This window comes from Coniophora puteana (assembly GCF_000271625.1).
Source record: "Coniophora puteana RWD-64-598 SS2 unplaced genomic scaffold CONPUscaffold_1, whole genome shotgun sequence".
NCBI classification, from domain to species: domain Eukaryota; kingdom Fungi; phylum Basidiomycota; class Agaricomycetes; order Boletales; family Coniophoraceae; genus Coniophora; species Coniophora puteana.
Genome location: NW_006913053.1, coordinates 2,646,416 through 2,665,271, shown reverse-complemented (window position 1 = coordinate 2,665,271; position 18,856 = coordinate 2,646,416). Strand labels below are relative to the sequence as shown.

The window sequence follows — 18,856 nt, the reverse complement described above, 5'->3', positions numbered from 1 at the left end:
ACACGGCCTGTTCTCACGTCTCTCACACCCAACTGTTTTTCCCACCTTGCATTTCCCACAAGCAAGTCCTCCTGGGCCTCATCATGAGGACATTCCATCCCTTCTCCTCCGCCATGCTCTCCGACACGGACACCCACCCACAGCACGTCCTTTCGCCCCAGCACCCGCAGGTTGCCCCCTCACCAGATCCGAGCGCGTCCTTGCACTCCATTCTCGCGTCCACCAAGGACCACGATCATATTCACCCGTGGTCGCCTATGACTTCCTCCGCCAACGCTCAACAGACTCCCCCGCTCCCCATTCAGGTGCGCTTCTGCCCCTCCCATATACCCTCCTCTCACTCTGCCCAGCCGAACCCCAATCCGACAGCTGCGTCGAACCCGAACACGAGCGCAGACGCGAACACGGCCTCTACCGCAAGCGCGTCTAATCCCAACTCGAGCAAGAACAGCAAACGCAAGCTCGACGAACCGGATCAGGATGACCCTCACCCGAAGATTCGCAAGACCGTACGCGAACACGTCTCCCAAGACCCCGCGCGCGTCGTTCCAATGACCACCGTCATGTGCCTTCACGCTGCAGTAGCCCAGAAGTCTTATGGCTCAGAGAAACGTTTCCTCTGCCCTCCGCCCGTCGTCCACATTCAAGGCCCTGTCTGGCAGATGCGCTCGCAGCAGCTTTCCATGTCCGTCGTGTCTGAGCAAGGGGAGCGTTCTTTCGACCAAAAGACTTCGCTGGACAACAATATGACGGGCAGCTTCAAGTTCCTCCATGTGACCGGCACCGCGAAGGCAAAGAGTTTCCAGCTCTCCCTTGACATAGCAGATCCTGCCACCACGGAGGGCGGTGATACTACGTCTGCAGGACGCGTTTGGGCTACTTTTGATTCTGCCCCTGTGACTATCATATCAAAGCCTTCCAAGAAGACTGCTAAAACTAGAAACATCTCTTCTTGCATATTGGCTGGAGGACCTGTGTCTCTTTTTAACCGCATCAACTCACAGACCGTTCGCACGAAATATATGACCATCGATGCTGGGCAACTGTGTGCCAGCAATACGTCGTGGTCCGCTTTCAACGTCAACGTTGTGCATCGTCCAGACGACGCTCCTCCGCACTGTACGTGTCCTTGTCCGTCAGTTTGCCAAAAGTACTCAGATTCATGGCCGCAGCTGGTCCTCAGCCTGTAACTTATGGATGTCAAGTCGTGCTGTCGGATACTATGTCAAACATTGCTACAGGACCACTTGTCATTCGTAAAGTTGACAAAGGGCGTGTTTCAAACGACGATGGTGGCCCCGTTAGTCAGATGCAGAAAATTGCCCTTCAGCGCGTCAATCCAGATGGTTCCCATCATTACTTGTCGGCTCAGGGTCCGATTCCTGGCACTCCGAATGTTGTCTCGCCTTCTTCGCAAGGGATAGCTTCACAGGGTGGAACCCACCCTCTGATATTCCAGTCTCCTCGAATCCGAGAGGAAACTAAAGATGACACTCCGGTTTTTGTCGACGAAGTCGATGATTATTTATGCTGGACAATTGTCGGTATATGTAAGTGCAATGCCTAGACCCATCTTGATTCATGCTAACATGAGTTGTGCAGCTAAATTCCAGTATACTTTCTTTGACGCTTTCGGGCAGAACAACTCTATCCCCCCTTCGCCGATCACCCCGTTCCCAACTTTGTTCGCCTCCCCAATATACCGTGCCTCGACGAATACCATCGAAATGACCGTGTCACACTTCTTTTACGAGGACCCCAAGACTAGAACGCAGATGCCCCTGACCGTTTACTTGGGCAATATCGGCCCTTTACATTCACGCGTGTATCAGGCTGCTCCTCCAGGTCCGCTTACTACAGTCTCCCCTTACGTACAGCCGCTCACTGGGCCATCTCCCTTGCCCGTTGGGTCGGACGACTCTACTTCTGCAGGTGGGGCAACTTCGCCATCAGGGCCTTCTGCTGCTCCTCGATTCGTTGCGCCTCCTTTGCATACTATCGTGATGGTTGAACTTCCTCCCATTCCGGACGTGATCAAAGCCCTTCAGGAGGACGCTTTACCTCCACCTGGCGTAGGCCCCTCTAATGGTCCTGATATCAGTGACATTCAGGTGCAGCCAGCAGCAAACGGTCGTTCCTCTCCCAGGGGTCAAACAGAAGGGGCTGAGGCTAGCGAAAACCCTCCCTCTCATCCTACGCCTCCTCCCCCCATTTCAGGTCGCAGCTTGCCATTGCTATTTATCCGAGCTTCCGATGGGGTAGGGTACCACTCTGGCCGGACGATCACATGTGAGAACATGTTCGAGTCTATGGATCTCGCAAGCATGACTGGCGGGGCAGCCCCTCCACCCCCTGGGACAGGGATAGACACCAACTGGCTGGCGGCTGCGCAGGCGGCGGCCCAAGCTGATGGAAACATGCATGGATGGACACTGAGGGTGATGTAACAAAGTAAATATTATATGTTTCATTTTTGGCTGATATGTGCTATCGATCGCGAACCGACTTGGCTCGTGTTTTGTATGTAATCTGAATGTTTTCGCTGTGATGGGTTTTCCTTCGATTCTCCAATACGACCGTCCATCTAGTTTGCCTTGTACGTTGGCTAGGGGTATAGATAGTGGACGCTGGTTTCACATCATTGCATGTGGCAAGGACAGTCGCCGAGAATGGGGAGAAGTTAACGTGAGCGCTCGAACGCGTGCGGCGGCCAAAGAGATTGCTGTAAATAGGCTGTGACCGCGATGCAACCGTTCTGAAGAAAGGAATTCGAAGATCTGGGCTTTTCCCTCTTTGAAATGATTTGGCTATATACAAGGACAAAGGTTTACACAGTGTTAACACCGCCTATCCGCTGGCAGACGTCCCTTGCTCTCAACCTCTACGTCCGCTCATTGGGTAAGTATATTCGCCGGCTTGTCAAACTGTAAGAACATCGATAACCCATATTTCACCCTTTCTATATCCGATGCCGATTTTGTCTTCTGCTCCCGGCTGCCGGCTCCCCCTTTATTATGTCGCTCATCTCTTGGACGTTTTTCACTCCGATCCTAGCACCATCCTCCCGTCAAAGTAACGCATGTTTCCCTACGACAACATCCGCTCTCAACTTGAGTGGAACTCCACTCTGAGCGTCGCCAGTGCGCCCCAGCCCACTGCTGACACTAAGTTCCTCCGCAAGGTGAGCGTCAATTCCCTCCATGCTGATCATCTCGCTCACTGCTTGCGCAGACCGCTATCATTGCCACTATTGGTGGGTAACTGGGTTCATTTCGCCTGTCTCGCATCTCTGATCCGACATCGTTTAGGTCCCAACACCAACAATGTCGAAAAACTTGGCGAGTTGAGGCGCGCGGGCGTTAACGTCGGTAAGCGCCCTCGTATGTCCTACAAATTTAGCCCTTATCACCGATCTTTAGTCCGCATGAATTTCTCCCATGGATCGTACGAGTACCACCAAAGTGTCATCGACAACACAAGAAAAATGGTTGCAGGTATTTACTTTTTGGCTCTTATTTTGTGAGCATGCTGACGTGATTACTCTTGCAGCCAACCCACAAGGGCGTCCAGTCGCGATTGCTCTGGACACAGTGCGTTCCATAGGCTCCTTTTCCGACCATCGTTGTATGCTGATTCTGGGAATAGAAAGGTCCTGAGATCCGGACTGGTGTCATGCGGGACAGCAAAGATGTATGCTATGCCACTTTGCAGAGGCCGCATTATGTTTACTGAACCTTCCACAGATCCCTATCAAGGCTGGTCACGAATTCACAATCTCTACCGATGTCAAATACAGCGAGATTTGCGATGACCAGATTCTGTGGTTGGACTATGTACGTGAGCTTCAGTGAAACCATGCGAACTCGGCTCATATCCGCACCTTTCAGCAAAACCTGCCGAAGGTCACCGCACCTGGAAAGCTCATTTTCATTGATGACGGTACGTATGATTAAGGAATTGCTGGTCTTTCACAGAAACCAACGAGATTGCAGGTATCTTGTCACTTTTGGTGTTGTCTATTGATGGCAACACTGTGCGCGTTCGTGCCCTGAATAACGGCACCTTGTCGTCTCGCAAGGGTGTGAACTTGCCTAAGACCGATGTTGATCTTCCCGCATTGTCTGAGAAGGACAAGCGAGACCTTCAGTTCGGTGTCAAGAACGGCGTCGACATGATTTTCGCATCGTTCATCCGTAGGGGTCAAGATGTTACGGATATCCGTCAAGTTCTTGGGCCTGACGGCGCCAACATCAAGATCATTGTCAAGATTGAAAATGAGCAAGGTGTTGAGAACTTTGATGAGATCTTGAAGGAGACGGACGGTGTCATGGTCGCACGTGGTGACCTTGGTATTGAGATCCCTGCTAGCCAAGTGTTCCTTGCACAAAAGATGATGATTGCCAAGTGCAACATTGCGGGCAAACCCGTTATCGTTGCAACCCAGATGCTTGAGGTGCGTAGAACAAACTCTTGGAGTTACTGTTCGTTATAATAACCTGCCATTCTTCTAGTCCATGACCGTAAGTCGTGGCCTTCGAGGACATTTGGATATATTATTGATCTTTCGTAGTACAACCCTCGCCCTACCCGCGCCGAAGTCAGCGACGTTGCAAACGCCGTTCTTGACGGTGCAGACTGTGTCATGTTGTCCGGCGAGACTGCAAAGGGATCCTACCCCGTGGAGTCTGGTATGTTTCCTTACCATACGTGATTAACCTAAGCTTATCATGAATCTCTTTAAAGTCCTGATGATGGCTGAGACTTGCCTTCTCGCCGAGTCGGCGATCTGCTATCCTCCGTTATACGACGAGCTTCGTGCAATCCAGCCTGGTCCCACTGAGACCACTGAGACTATTGCGATTGCGGCAGTTGCTGCAGCCAGCGAGCAGAATGCCAGTGCGATCCTTGTGCTGTCTACCAGTGGCAACACCGCTCGTCTGATTTCTAAATACCGTCCCCGTGTTCCCATCCTCACTGGTACGCATGTCCGCCACTTTACGAGTTTGTGACTCATACGTCTACCTTTTAGTTACTCGCAACGAGCAGACCGCCCGTCAGATCCATCTCCACCGCGGATGCTACCCCTTCTGGTATCCTGAGCCTCGAGGCATCCCCGAGAGTCAGTGGCAGAGAGATGTAAGCGCAAACGCCGTCAGACAAACGTCCTTTCTCACTCCCCCTATCTATAGGTCGACAACCGCATTAGATTCGGTCTGAAGAACGCGCTTGCCTTGAACATCATCAAGACTGGTGGTACGATCATCGCGGTGCAAGGGTGGAAAGGCGGCCTCGGACACACCAACACGCTTCGGATTCTGTCCGTTCCGACTGATCCGGCGGACTTCGAGCTGCAGCCCCTGGGTGCGAATTAGATGATGAGGATGGACCATAGACACTTGTACTTTGTACGTTTTCTGAGATGCTGAGGTACATTACTTGCTGGGAAAAGAAGTTCTCCATGTATACAAGCGCATTGCGGTACTGTAATGTTATAGAAAGATAAGATGACATGTCAATCTGAAATTGGACGCGTAGTGTGAGTGCGCGTGGAGCCTCGTGAAGCACATGTAAACCGTGGGAGATGGGGATAATATCATAGACGGTGTGAAGTGGAAGAGGAACGCTAAATTCTAATCACCTCTCATATGTTCTAAAGTAAGTAGTTGAGTCCATTTTCCCGCTGACGGCGTTCTAACGCACATTTGAGGCTGAACGCACCGTTTTCCTTCCTTTCCGTCCGAGAACTCGATTCTGCCTCGAGTGTTTCCTTCCTTACCTTGCTGATGCCGGCCAGCATGCTCCCCTTCCTTCCATCCGCCGTCCCCTGGTCGCGCAATCGTGCTTCGAGTCGCGCATCACAGCACCTGCCTCTGTCCGCCACTCCCCCTCGCGGAGACATGCGCCAGTCGCCCTCCTGGCTTCCCGTGTCCGTCTCCTTCCCGCCCTCTCGTCCCCGTCGTCCCCGTCTCCGCCGCGCATCCAGCCCCTCCCGCTTGCCCCCACTCCACATATCTTCTCTGCGCCGCAGACGCAGCCTCGTCTGCCGCTGTATTGCTTTTGTTGCAGGGTTGTTCGCCGTCCTCCTTGTTGTTGCCCTTTTCGGCGCCGAAGAAACACACTGGGCACCATCTTTCCGCGATTCCACCCTTATCTTTGGGAGAGAAAACCTGCAGCGAATCTGGAAGTGGGAGATTGAGAGTGGTCATTATCCTAGTATTGCAAAGAGTGTGTCTTCCCCAGGTGCTCCCCTGGCTAACAGTCTAACCCCTCTCCAGTCCCAGAACGCTTAGGCTTCACGTCGACCCTCTTCAATCCCGCCGTACCCCCCGCAAGGGCACACACCCTCGTTTCACCCTTCACTCCTCCATCCGATCCGGCCATTACACAGGCTCGCGGTTATGGCCCTCAACGGATTTACCGTATACCCCAGGCAGATACTCCCATGGACATCGCATACCCTCCTCGTCCACTACCAGGGAGCACCGCCGATTTAGACATTATACTAGAGCAATGTAATTTTGCTCCTAATGATGGCAAGGTGATTGCACAAATTGAGTATCTTTGACGTTGCTAATTATCTCCTACGTTCAGTATGTTCGAGATTGCCTGGAGTTCCTTCGTTTGGGTGCGAATTTAGACAATGGACGTAGAGTTAGAAAGGGCATTCCAGACGAATGGAGCTATGTATTTCACGAGACCGACACCTTGGCCGCTCCTCCTCCAACGCCCAGCACGCCCACTGCTCTCAAAGGATCGCGACTGTTCCCCACCGGAGAACCGATCTCGAATGCTGGACTGGTGAAGAAACGCGGTGCTGCATGGGAACCGCTTCTTGATCTCTCACCTCCTCAGGTTCCGAAGTCTTTGTCAAACACCTGTGACCCCGAGAATCCTCGCATATTCCACATGTTCTGGGCTGGTCCGTTTACAGAGAAGCCATACGCTTCCCTTCTTTCTTTCCTTTTCACCCAGCGGCTTGATCTTCACCTCAACGTTGAAGAGTCAACATCTGTATGTCGACCCCAAGTCTGGTTATGGATCAACCCAGGACCTGCGGCATCTGTGCCGAATCCTACTGCGGTCGATGACATGTATGCTTCGCTGAAGTCGAATCCATGGTCTACTCTGTTCCTACACCCTCGCTTCAACGATGTTATCAAGTTCAAACTTTGGAACACCACCGAGCAATTAGATGCTGTTCCTGAGTTGCGGCACGAATGGCGTAACATGGGCAGTCTGTTCAAGTCTGGTGGATACGTAGTGAACATGCCCGCTGGCAAAGTGCACAATGCGCATGACGAAGGAGATGACAACAGTATGTTCAACCGTGCGGGTTCCAAGTCTCCGACCAGCTATGATAGGTTGTCTGTCATCTTATCGGACATGGTACGGTTCATACTGTGTCATCGCTTTGGTGGCATTTATCTTGACGCCGACACTCTTTTCCTCCGAGACTGGGAGGAGCTTTGGGGCTGGAAAGGGGCTTTTGCATACCGGTGGTCCTACCACGATGCCTATAACACCGCCGTTCTTCGCATGAACAAGAACTCGGCGCTCGGCTCGTTCTTGTTCCGCACTGCTGTCAAGAATGGATTGGACTTCCATCCAATGTCAATATCGAAGTATCTAGACGACGCTCACTTGCAGAGTCTACTCTTCCGCGTCCCAGATGCTCTGTTTGACCCTGCGTGGCTAAACACGGAGGGTTACCAATTAGATCGGCCTCCAGCGCCATTTTTCACAGAGTATGCCTCTTGCTACGGATTACTTAAAGAGTTAACTCACTGTTCCTCCAGGTTCAGCGACTTCTTTGATACGCCTGCCGTGGACAGTGCAGCACCTCAAGTTGTGGGCTTCGACGGATTTTTCCGGGGTGCCTTTTCGTACCATTTCCATAACTTCTGGTCTGTCCAGCACAACAGATTTACATTGGTATTCGCCCTAATAACGACTTTGTAGGTCAAAACCGTTTGATCCAAGTCGAAATTGGCCAGACTTGGGCCCCAGGTTTGCCGAGAGCGCAAGAGCGGCACGTGCAGCAGCACGTCCCAACGATGATCCCGACGACTGGAATGATAAAGTCTATGACGACAAGCAAGATCTTGACTGGTCAGCAGTTCTGAAGCGGACGTTTGAGGCTTACGTTCGGGGTGAGCGGCCCAATATGTATGGAGAGTGGTTGCGCTGGTAAATAGCTTGCGACGTGCCTCCATCTTTGCAGGTATGGTTTTATATATGTGCAGTTGGGAGGGAGGAGTTGCTTTTTCGTGTTATCCGTTAGGGTTTTTTCTGATTCCCGTCCGATCTTTACTTCATTGAACACTAGCACACATACACACATAGTAATCGTGGGTTTTGGATTCCTCTGACGAACTGCAAGTAGGCAGTACATACGAAGACGCGGATAGCTGATCATACAGTACTAGTTTGCATGATGCATCTATGAGAGTTCGAATTTGAACATTTGAACGTTGACTGGTACTATGATATGCCTATTATAGGCCGAGAGCGCGTTAACACAGTACTTAACAGGACGTGGAATGAATGTTGCAATTACATCAACTGCTGCGCAGATTCGGGAGCTGTCCCGCGGGACTCGAATCCAAATTCGAAAGTGAGAACAGGAACATCAGCCAGTCCAGTTTCCTGCTCACCCATCCCCACATCTCTCCCTACAGCGAGCGGCCCCCGCGCTGCTCTCCCACCGCCCCGCCACGGCGACAGCAGCATGGCATCGTCTAATTACTTCGGGCACTCGGACAAGCCTCGCATGACCAGTGCCCTTCCGTCATACTCTTCTGCAGTACACGAGAAGATGCACCTCCACTCCCGCTCCATGTCCTGGACGGTGCCCGTTCTCGTCCCTATTCCAGGTGTTCGCACCCGCAACCTTCGCCTCCACGTTCCCAACCACCGACGCGTTTCTCAGTTCACCGCGACTCGCTTCGGCCGCAGAAAGGCGCCCCTTCTCTTGCTCATTATCGCCCTTGCCACCCTCTGGGGCTTTTTCTCTTTTGCCAAGCGCTTTAGCAATGAAAGTGACGATTGGGCCTCAGCGTCAGGCGAATCCTCTACTCTCATCTTCTCCCGAGAAGACCTCCAGCGTATATGGAAGTGGGAGATTGACAGCGGCCATTACCCCAGCAACATCAAGAGTGAGTAATGTCCCTCCTGCTGTTCCCTCACCATGCTCATTGGGAATCAGTCCCTGAGCAAATAGGTCTTACTTCGGCCCCTCTCAACCCTGCCTTGCCACCTCGACGGGCACCCACCATCCCTTCTCGTTTCAGGCCACCTCCCGGTCCTGTTGTCACAACCACGCGGGGTGATGGTCCTCGGCGCGTTTACCTTGACGTACAAAACTCGTTAGAGGTCGCATATCCCCCGCGGCCTGTTCCAGGTAGTGTCTCTGACCTAGACATCGTCATGGATAACTGCGACTTCTCTCAGAATAAGGTGTGCATGAATCCTCTTCCTGATCAACTACCCAACTGAGAGAGATCCTGCAGTATGTTCGGGACTGTCTCGAGGTGCTCAGAGTAGGCGGAGGCCTAGACAATGGCAATAGGCTGCGACGCGGGAAGATGGATGACTGGCATTACATTTACATGGAACAAGAACGCGACAATTTCACAGAACCCCAGCAAGCTCCATCTTTAGCAAATGTCATCGCTCCTCGCCCCGCTTCATCTGCTGACGAGGATCCGAATGCTGGTCTTATCCGCAAAAAAGGTCTGGAATGGGAGTCGAGCCTGGAATTACGTCGCCCTTTAGCGCACGTCCCGCACTCGAGTCTTTCCACTCCGTGCGATCCGGAACACCCTCGACTTTTCCACATGTTTTGGACTGGCCCGTTCACAGACAAACCCTATTTGGCCTTACTGTCTTTCCTCTTCACCCAGAATGTCGGTTTGCATCAGAAGGATACCCCTACGGACAACGTCTGCCGTCCGGAGTTTTGGCTATGGATTAACCCGGGACCTGCCGCTGCTGTGCCAAACCCTTCGGCTGTGAGCGACATGTACGAAGGATTGAAGACTAATCCTTGGGCAGCACCCTTCCTTCACCCTCGCTTCAAGGATGTCATTAAGTTCAAGCTTTGGAACACAACTGATCAACTTGATGGGATCCCTGAGCTTAAAGACGAGTGGCGAGAACTCAAGGGAACGCTATTCAACTCTGGAGGTCATGTCATTGACGTACCCGCCGAGAAGTCGCAGACAGTTTCGGAGACCATTCAAGTTGTGGAAGGGACGAATGGTACTGAGGCTGATGTTCCCAAACCTACTGCGGAGAAAGGTGACGATGATGACATGCTCAACCGGACTGGATCCAAGTCTTCATCGTCATATGACAGACTGTCGGTTATTCTGTCTGACATGGCTCGCTTTGTCTTGTGCCACAGATTTGGTGGTATTTATCTGGACGCAGACACGATCTTCCTCCGGGACTGGGAGGAGCTCTGGGGTTGGAAGGGAGCTTTCGCCTACAGATGGTCCCGTCTAGAGAAATACAACACCGCTGTTCTCCGGATGAACAGGAACTCGGCTCTGGGCACGTTCCTATTCCATACTGCTCTCAAGAACGGTCTTGATTTCCATCCTATGACGGTCTCGCGATATCTCAAGGATTCATATCTCGAAGGCCTCCTCCTTCGGCTTCCAGATGCCCTCTTTGATTCGGCATGGCTGAACACGGAGCTCTACCAGCGGGAACGGCCACCACAACCTTACTTCCAGGAGTGGGCATCAACGTCATAATTCAATGCAAGCGTTGTTAGCTAATGATGTATTTCAGATTTGCGGACTTCTTCGACACGCCGGCAACAATCAGTGCACAGCCTCAAGCTCTCGGGTTTGAAGGATTCTTCAGAGGGGCTTATTCTTATCACTTCCATAATTTCTGGTAACACGCTCTCATCATCGTGTCCATTTCTCGTGCTGACTACTGGCGCGTAGGTGGAAACCGTTTGACCCTTCGCGCAACTGGCCAGATCTAGGACCCAAGTTTGCCGCCGGCGAACGAGCTGCACGGGCCGCCGCCGACCCAGACACTGACCCTGATGATTGGGTGGACCGGGTTGGAGATGACAAACGTGATTTGGATTGGGCGACCGTTCTCAAGCGCACGTTTGAATCGTACATTCGTGGGGAGCGTCCCAATATGTACGGCGAGTGGCTCGAGTGGTGATGCTGTCCATTCGCACCTCATTTTTGGACGGAGCCTTCTCCAATAAGCCAGCTGACCGACCCTTGATACCATCTCCTGGTGGCGAAGGCGACATCCTGTGCGTACATAGAAACTTGGGGGTCCCAATTTTAGACCTGGTGCCGCAGTACCTATTCACCATCCTATACCATGATGATCTGAACGACCTTGCCCTCTGCTTCCGTACCCGTACATGCTTGGGTATCTCACCTCTAGTCTGTCTCTTTTCGCACTGGATTCTTGTTGAACTATTTGAAAAACTACTTAATAACGTAGGCACTCGCTACTGGGGGTGATAACATAACGTCTACCTCTAATTCCTTGCACTGATACCTGACGAATGTATCCTGCACAAGAACATCGGAACATGGCTGTCTTGTGCTTTGCAAAAGACTGAGTGAATATTGTGGCTTCAACATAAAGACGACGCGAAACTGTTGAATGCCCCTTTGGGGATATGATCTCGGTATACAACCTTCTAATAACTTGAATTGGTATATTCTACCTTCTACATTGTACAAAACCTTTATTTTGGACCATATACTGCAGATTAACTACCAATAATTTTAGCCTGAGCGGCATTGACTGTAGCTTTGAGACTGGCGATGACTTCTTCAGCGCTCACTGCTCCAAAGATCGCGGTGCCGGCAACGATAACATTACTCCCTGAAGTAACGGCAGGTAAAGCTCATGATTCCACAATCAAGGTAAATGAAACCATACCGGCATCGGCACAAACATCAATAGTCTTTGGACCCACTCCACCATCGACCTCGATGTCCTTCTCGGGGAAACGTTTCCGGAGCTCGGCGACCTTGGGTACGCAGCGCTCAATGAATTTCTGTCCTCCTCGGCCTGAAACACATCTTTGAGATCTCGAGTGCGATAAGTTTGATCAATTATGCGTACCAGGATATACAGTCATGACGAGCAGCATGTCGGCGGCAGCGCCAATTTCGTCTGTGATCGCTGTCGACGGGGTGTCGGGCGAGATAGCGACGCCAGCCTTCATGCCCCTGTCATGTATCGACTTGATGATAGACAGAGCATCGGCTGTGTGATGAGGTTGGTGTGAGCGTAAATCAAGTAGAAGTTGTGGGCAATGCGCACATGTGGCCTCGATGTGGAAACAGTAAAGCGAGCCGCCAGCATCTGCTATGTCGTTGACCCACTGTCGATGCACTTCAATGTCGTGACCCAATGTAGTATACAGAAGGAAGGAACCTTTTCGGGCTGCGCCACCATCATATGGCAGTCCATGAAGATGCCTGGCACACCTTTGGAAACACAGGAGAGGACGGGGGCACCTGTGAACGCCATTGAACGACGAAGTTTGTTTATAATTTATTTGATTTGTCTACCCATGGTGATGTTTGGGACGAAGTGGCTGGATTGTACATGAACCTGGTGAGGAACCGGGATTTACGCTGAGTGTATGCCAGTACTTGCCCGTCCATGACATCTGTTGAAGATACGATATGACGTCGATCATGGGCGATCTTTGCAGGGAACACAGGGGCGGAACGTACCCATGTGAAGCCATTCGGCGCCTCCCTTGATCATCCTGTTGCATTCTGCGGTGAGCTGACCGAAATCTGAGGCGAGGATCGAGGGGGAAATGATGGCGCGAGGCATGGCGAACGTGAGATTCGAGTGAGCTGCGAGTGAACCTGATCTACGATAACTTTGGCTCGTCCTACGGCGCCTTCCTTTCCAAGATCTGCAAGGATGACATCAGGCTGGTGATAAAAATAGATACACTGCCTGTATGCTTAGCGCTCACAGTATACTAAGCCCGATGATCAATCCACTGGGCAACAGCAGGCAGAGCACGGAGGCACTGTAACGGGCAACCATCAACCGTAGCAGCAGCGCTCAGCCTCGGCAGCAGTCGCTGCTATCATAAAATCGCAGACTAATGCACCAGGCTACGTACTTTGTCCGTGACCCCACTCTCTGACGCTAGCCGTTCAGTTTCTTCGACTTTCTCTGCCCTCTATCTTCTTGCCTTCGGAAAACTTGACCCCCCCAATATACCTATCATGTTCGCCAAGTCACTCGTTCCGTTCAACGTTGCACTAGTTGCCCTGGTGGCAGTCTGGGCAGTAGAACCAGTTCTAGGTCGCGCCGTGGCTCCTACCCCCGTACCGGAGATGAAGCGCGGTGAGTTCTACTTGTAGAGCCTGTTTAACGAACTGCTGGCTTACCAGTTCTCTAGACTGGCAATCTTACGGCGAAAGCTTGGGTAAGCACAGAGCGTCCGTTCGTGCTTAGCATTAGGTACTAAAAGTATGTAGGATCTTGGGGCGAGTCCGTCGGAAGTAGCTGGGGTACGAGCACCATCACTTTGACTTGTTGAGATCCATAAACATTGACACTCTTTCAGCATCTGTCGGCTCCGTGATCGGCAACAGCTATGCGTCAGAAGGCAACTCCATTGGAAGTAGCTGGGGTGCGCTAGTATCGTCATTTCACTTGCTGGTATTCATGACTGTATCTTTCAGCATCTGTCGGCTCCGTCGTGGGCAATAGCTATGCGTCAGAAGGTTACTCCATTGGCTTATCCGACGGTAAGGTTCACTTTGTTTACTGTACCACGGCTGGCATTCATGAATCATATAGCGTCAACCTGGCTTAAGAGCCACAGCCTTCAGGGTACCGTCACAAGTCAGTTTTAGTCTTGTGTCTCTTCAGACAGTAGACTGATGCTTTTGGCAGGCGTTGGCAGCCAACTTGCTACCGTTATCACCTCGGCTGGTGGATCAGCAATCACTCTTGCCGCCTCTGGCTCTCCTGGATCCCTCATGACCGTTGGAGGAGCTACAGTTACCGTGCTCGCTGCCAGTCCAACTTCGAACGCAGCCACTTCTATGTCTAACGCCGCGGGCTCCCCGCTCTACATGGCAGCCCTAAGCATTGTCGGTGGTGCGGCGATGGGTGCTCTGTTACTCTGAGCAGCTGCTTAATGGCGATCTTTTCGGCATTTCATCTGATCACATTACGACCGTATTTTAAGATCTTGCCCATACCCATGGCTCCACGGGCGTCGTTAATTTAACTTCCATGAAATTTACTACAAGCACAACCTTACCCAGAGAATGGATAAGAACCTAGAACATGCCACATCAGATACTTATACTTAAGATCGCGGACGGTAATGGGTTGTCGTGTTTGGATCAAAGACGTTTTCAACGCGTGAAAAGTAGTCACCATGACCAACGCCCAGAAAATGATGATTGGAGTGGATGATTCTATTTGGTGAAATAGCACTTGAGTACGAGGTAACACATCTATTCGCTCGCCGACAAGTCCTTGTTGACCTGCAGACAACGTCTGAATTAGAAACCGTAGACGATAGGAGGGAACATGCTCGCACGTGAGGGTTGAAGAAGAGACTGTTCATGCCCCAAGGGTAGGGCTTTACGCGCTTGTTGAGGTAGTCGTAGTTAGGTACCTCTGGGAGTTTACCGCCGTTCTCTTCTTTCAGGTGAGCCAGGTGTTCAGCGTGTTCGGCCTCGGCGTTGCGGACCCAAGCAATGACCACGGCAGCTGGCGATATAAGTTCAAAATCTGGTTGCAAGGGAAAGTATGTGGGGTTACTTACTGACTGGGAAGCAGACGTAGAAGCTACGATTGCGATGCTGGTAAGAGAATGTGATATGTCACGCAAACAAGACTAACCTGATCCGCCTCCAAAGCTGGGTGGTGCCTAGAGGTGCAAGTCAGTGATTTGTGAAGCAAGACAGAACCGTGACGGACTATCAGCGTGGGCGCGGACGGCTTCGCGCTGAGCAAAGTAGTCGCCACCGTGAGCTTGAGAGTATCCACGGACGCCCTGGCGGGTTCGGACAGCGGAGCGGGCAGCAGTGCGCAGAACGGAAGACATGGTGAGGTTTGATGATTTGGGACCGGTGACGGACAGGCTCGGGCGTATGGCTCGAGATGTTCAAACTCCGCCCGAATGTACTTGGAAGTCAAGCTAGGGGCACACGGGTGACGCGTCTCTCGTCAAGCGTAAAGCAAGCCATGGTCGTTCGCGCTCAATCCTCCGCCGCGGGTGTCATCGCCCTTCTCTCAGAGCCTGATCCTGTCTTCAAGCAGCACGCTCTAAAGGCCTTAAATCCCCTCGTGCCTCAGTTCTGGGCAGAGATATCAGAGCACATTGCTCTCATGTGCGTCCTCACTCCCACTTGCTCCTTGTCCCGTTATCTTATTTCTCGATGCCTGAAGTGAGAGCTTGTACGAATCAGAAGAACTTCCCCGCGATGCTCGTGACTCTGCTGCGCTACTGGCTAGCAAGGTCTACTATTACCTCGGAGAGTATGATGAAGCGCTCTCGTTCGCCCTTGGTGCCGGAAACGCGTTCCAGTCTGAGATCCGTACAGTCGCCTCGGCAGAATATGCTGAAACTGTGATCTGTAAGCCTCAATCGACCAACCCCAAGTCTCAGAACTTATAATTTCAAACAGCGAAGGCGATCGACCGCTACATCCAGTTACGGATGGAAGACCCCTCCGAGAAGCAGAGCAACGTAGATCCTCGGCTGAAGTCTATCATAGAGGGTATCTTCCAACGGTGCATTGAGGATAATGATCACAAACAGGTGTGGAAGCTTGTAAACTGCCTTCTAGTGCCCCGGTACTGACGCGCGTTTAGGCCATTGGTATTGCACTCGAAGCTCGGCGACTGGACATGATATCGAAGGTGTACGAGCTCACGGAGGACATCTCATTACTGTCGTACACCATGGACGCTGTGTTGGATACAGGGTTTTCCCTCTCCTACCGCGACCAGGTACTCAACTTCCTGCTCCCGCTGTTCCCTCCCCCTGCTTCCAGTGGCCAGTCCTCTCACCTGCACACGCTCGCTCGCCTTCTCGTAGTCCTTAATAACCCCTCGCTCACCATACCCTACTTAAACTCTCTCGTTTCCCAAGAAAAACTGCTGGCATACCAGTTTGCGTTCGATTTGGTGGAGGGTGGTGCGCCAGACTATCTTGAAGCCGTTCTAGGTAGCTTGCCCGACGGCGATGACGTGAGTTCAGTTGACACACTAATTGGGACGACTACTTACTTCCTACACTCGTCAAGACTACTAAGCCAATATATGATCACTTACGGAGCATACTGGGCGGTCAAGAGTCTGTCAAGCTCTATCTACAATTTTTGAAGCGTAATAACAAAGTGGATATGCTCATCTTGAAGAATACCAAGGTAAACTAACTTCTGTGCGATGTGTACGCATGCTCAAAGTCTCTTTCGCAGGATGCGCTCGAACCTCGCTCGTCCATTTACCACACGGCCCTTACCCTGCAAAATGCATTCATGCATGCTGGAACCACGTCCGACGTTTTTCTTCGGGAGAATCTCGAGTGGCTGGGAATGGCATCAAATTGGTCCAAGTTCTCTGCCACGGCTGCGCTTGGAGTCATTCACAAGGGTTACTTTCAAGAAGGGATGAATATCCTTGGCCCATATCTCCCGCAGAACGGAGGCGAGAGTCAAGTACAAGGCGCTGCATACTCTGAGGGTGGAGCGTTGTACGCGTTGGGACTGATCAATGCCGGCCATGGTACTGATCGTTCTGCCGAAGTATATCTAATGGACAACTTGAAGAATGCTCAAGGAGAAGTGGTGCAACATGGCGCTGCCCTTGGTCTAGGAATTGCTGGCATGGGCGGAAAGAACTCGGATACCTACGAAGTTCTCAAGGAAACTCTTTTCACTGACTCTGCTGTTGCTGGTGAAGCAGCAGGTTTTGCGATGGGCTTGGTCATGCTTGGTTCAGCGGACGAACACTGCGCCGAAGAGATGCTGACTTACGCCCGAGAAACCCAGCACGAGAAAATTATCCGTGGTCTTGCCATGGGTATCGCCTTCATCTACTATGGTCGACAGGAAGAGGCTATGCCCATGATCAAACTTCTACTTGCCGAGAAGGTATGCTGCCTATCTTATGTTGCAGTGCTTCTTTATTGACCTGAATCCAGGACCCCATCCTCCGCTATGGCGGCGTTTACTCTTTGGCCTTAGCCTTTGCTGGCACTTCTGACAACGATGCCGTCCGCCGTTTGCTTCACATCGCTGTCTCTGACACATCCGATGATGTAAGGCGAGCGGCTGTCACGTCTCTTGCCTTCCTCTTGTTCAAGAACCCCTCCCAAGTGCCTCGGGTTGTCCAACTTTTGAGTGAAAGCTACAATCCCCACGTTCGTTGCGGCGCGACTTTGGCCTTGGGCATCGCTTGCGCGGGAACTGGCTTACAAGACGCAGTTGAAATCCTCGAGCCCATGACGAAAGACAGCGTGGATTTTGTGAGGCAAGGTGCTTTCATTGCACTGGGAATGATCTTGGTGCAGCAATCAGAAGCCTCATCCATATCCATGGCTTCCACGAGGGCGATGTATACTAGGGTTATTTCAGACAAGCATGAGGATCCTATGGCTCGTTTCGGTGCTGCAATAGGCCAGGGTCTGATTGATGCTGGTGGCCGCAACGTTACTATCAGCCTGCAAAGTCGTGCTGGGAGCAGAAACACCAACGCCATTATCGGTGTTTCCCTCTTCTGTCAGTTCTGGTATTGGTATCCTCTTGCGCATGCCATTTGCTTGGCTTTTGAGCCTACTGCCATCATTGGTTTGGATGAGGAACTTAAGGTGAGCTGGGATCTCCTGCCTTAAAGCATGCTTTGACTCATTTAACTACAGGTTCCCCAATTCGAGTTCACGTCGAATGCGAAGCCGAGTTTATTCGCGTACCCTTCGCCTGCCTCACCGCCAAAGAAGGAGACAACTGCTCGGGTTGCAACAGCAGTTCTTTCCACCACGGCCAAAGTGAAGGCTAGAGAAAGAAAGAAGGCTGCTGCCGACAGCGATATCATGGACACTGTGAGTTTTATATTTTTTATGCAGGCTTGATCTGATCATAATGCCAGGATGACAAAGCAGAGGTCAAGGACGTGGAAATGAAGGCTGGCGATGATGCACCACCAGTGGAAAAGCAGGGGAAGCGGGCGTCCGAACATTCATCTGAAAAGCTGAAGAACTTCTCTCGTGTGACCCCCGCTCAAATGGGATATATCACTTTCCCCGCCGATGGCAAATACCAGCCTGTCCGACCTGTGTCGACGCACTGGTCGCCTTCAAAGCCCAAGTCGTCATCGACACCAGCCGTTGTTCCGTCAGAACGGTATGCTGGAGGGGGTGGAATTCTCATCCTGAAGGATAGACGACCGGAAGAAGAGGCCGAATTCATTACATTTGACCCTCCACCCGTGGCGCCGGTTGTTGAACCGCCTGTTACCACAACGCCGGCAAGGCCAGTAGGCGGGGCTAATATCGCTCTCGACGAAGATGCACCCGAAGTTGGTCCGCCCGAGCCGTTTGAGGTGAGTAGTCATTGTCCCATTAACCTGATAGGTGTATTAACGATGGTGGTTTGACTAGTATCCGTTCGATAACGACGCATGACGAAAGGACTAGGATTGGTAGTAATAGTATTAGCAGAGTAATGCATTTTCAATATCATGATAACGCATCCCACTGGCTGTAGATTAGATGGTACAAATTTTATCAGTCAAATTACTGGCGTGACGTTACGGATGTGACTGGAGGTGGAAAGGCGCGGTTTGTTTGTTGGGTTCGGATTCG

At 51.7% G+C, this 18,856-nt stretch overlaps 8 protein-coding genes across 8 annotated transcripts; 6 read left to right on the top strand and 2 right to left on the bottom strand.

Moving 5' to 3' along the window:
* Positions 1-113: 113 nt before the first annotated feature.
* CONPUDRAFT_86757 (uncharacterized protein) lies at positions 114-2,447 on the top strand (the record flags this gene model as incomplete). Its single annotated transcript, XM_007765275.1, has 4 exons — positions 114-305; positions 447-1,119; positions 1,173-1,550; positions 1,603-2,447. The coding sequence occupies 4 exons, from the start codon at positions 114-116 to the stop codon at positions 2,445-2,447; spliced, it is 2,088 nt and encodes a 695-aa protein (XP_007763465.1).
* A 632-nt stretch (positions 2,448-3,079) lies between these two features.
* Positions 3,080-5,372, top strand: CONPUDRAFT_148866 (pyruvate kinase; the record flags this gene model as incomplete). Its single annotated transcript, XM_007765311.1, has 14 exons — positions 3,080-3,181; positions 3,232-3,253; positions 3,309-3,368; positions 3,420-3,494; positions 3,550-3,590; positions 3,646-3,690; positions 3,744-3,833; positions 3,888-3,939; positions 3,993-4,453; positions 4,512-4,520; positions 4,571-4,688; positions 4,744-4,977; positions 5,030-5,136; positions 5,190-5,372. 14 exons carry the CDS (start codon positions 3,080-3,082, stop codon positions 5,370-5,372), a joined length of 1,599 nt encoding a protein of 532 aa, XP_007763501.1.
* Positions 5,373-5,827: 455 nt separating this feature from the next.
* CONPUDRAFT_134168 (uncharacterized protein) lies at positions 5,828-8,570 on the top strand. The gene is made up of 5 exons (XM_007765310.1): positions 5,828-6,225; positions 6,276-6,538; positions 6,592-7,745; positions 7,797-7,904; positions 7,960-8,570. The coding sequence occupies exons 1-5, from the start codon at positions 5,898-5,900 to the stop codon at positions 8,189-8,191; spliced, it is 2,085 nt and encodes a 694-aa protein (XP_007763500.1). The 5' UTR covers positions 5,828-5,897; the 3' UTR covers positions 8,192-8,570.
* Positions 8,571-8,770: 200 nt separating this feature from the next.
* CONPUDRAFT_44500 (uncharacterized protein) lies at positions 8,771-11,190 on the top strand (the record flags this gene model as incomplete). The annotated part of the gene is made up of 5 exons (XM_007764256.1): positions 8,771-9,155; positions 9,206-9,456; positions 9,510-10,741; positions 10,798-10,905; positions 10,959-11,190. 5 exons carry the CDS (start codon positions 8,771-8,773, stop codon positions 11,188-11,190), a joined length of 2,208 nt encoding a protein of 735 aa, XP_007762446.1.
* Positions 11,191-11,655: 465 nt separating this feature from the next.
* Positions 11,656-12,871, bottom strand: CONPUDRAFT_115545 (ribulose-5-phosphate 3-epimerase). Its single transcript, XM_007765308.1, has 8 exons — positions 12,738-12,871; positions 12,658-12,670; positions 12,570-12,595; positions 12,433-12,515; positions 12,319-12,379; positions 12,118-12,261; positions 11,932-12,063; positions 11,656-11,874 (listed from the first exon to the last, which is right to left on the bottom strand). Exons 1-8 carry the CDS (start codon positions 12,841-12,843, stop codon positions 11,759-11,761), a joined length of 681 nt encoding a protein of 226 aa, XP_007763498.1. The 5' UTR covers positions 12,844-12,871; the 3' UTR covers positions 11,656-11,758.
* Positions 12,872-13,250: 379 nt separating this feature from the next.
* On the top strand, positions 13,251-14,162 carry CONPUDRAFT_148863 (uncharacterized protein; the record flags this gene model as incomplete). The annotated part of the gene is made up of 7 exons (XM_007765307.1): positions 13,251-13,371; positions 13,427-13,453; positions 13,506-13,538; positions 13,595-13,660; positions 13,713-13,778; positions 13,831-13,875; positions 13,927-14,162. 7 exons carry the CDS (start codon positions 13,251-13,253, stop codon positions 14,160-14,162), a joined length of 594 nt encoding a protein of 197 aa, XP_007763497.1.
* Positions 14,163-14,498: 336 nt separating this feature from the next.
* CONPUDRAFT_148862 (mitochondrial cytochrome c oxidase subunit VIa) lies at positions 14,499-15,094 on the bottom strand (the record flags this gene model as incomplete). Its single annotated transcript, XM_007765306.1, has 5 exons — positions 14,499-14,528; positions 14,585-14,757; positions 14,813-14,835; positions 14,890-14,917; positions 14,968-15,094. The coding sequence occupies 5 exons, from the start codon at positions 15,092-15,094 to the stop codon at positions 14,499-14,501; spliced, it is 381 nt and encodes a 126-aa protein (XP_007763496.1).
* Positions 15,095-15,212: 118 nt separating this feature from the next.
* Positions 15,213-18,791, top strand: CONPUDRAFT_79045 (26S proteasome regulatory complex non-ATPase subcomplex Rpn2 Psmd1 subunit). Its single transcript, XM_007764616.1, has 10 exons — positions 15,213-15,380; positions 15,439-15,626; positions 15,678-15,811; positions 15,865-16,242; positions 16,299-16,421; positions 16,473-17,147; positions 17,198-17,863; positions 17,915-18,094; positions 18,142-18,594; positions 18,653-18,791. The coding sequence occupies exons 1-10, from the start codon at positions 15,235-15,237 to the stop codon at positions 18,674-18,676; spliced, it is 2,967 nt and encodes a 988-aa protein (XP_007762806.1). The 5' UTR covers positions 15,213-15,234; the 3' UTR covers positions 18,677-18,791.
* Positions 18,792-18,856: the final 65 nt, after the last annotated feature.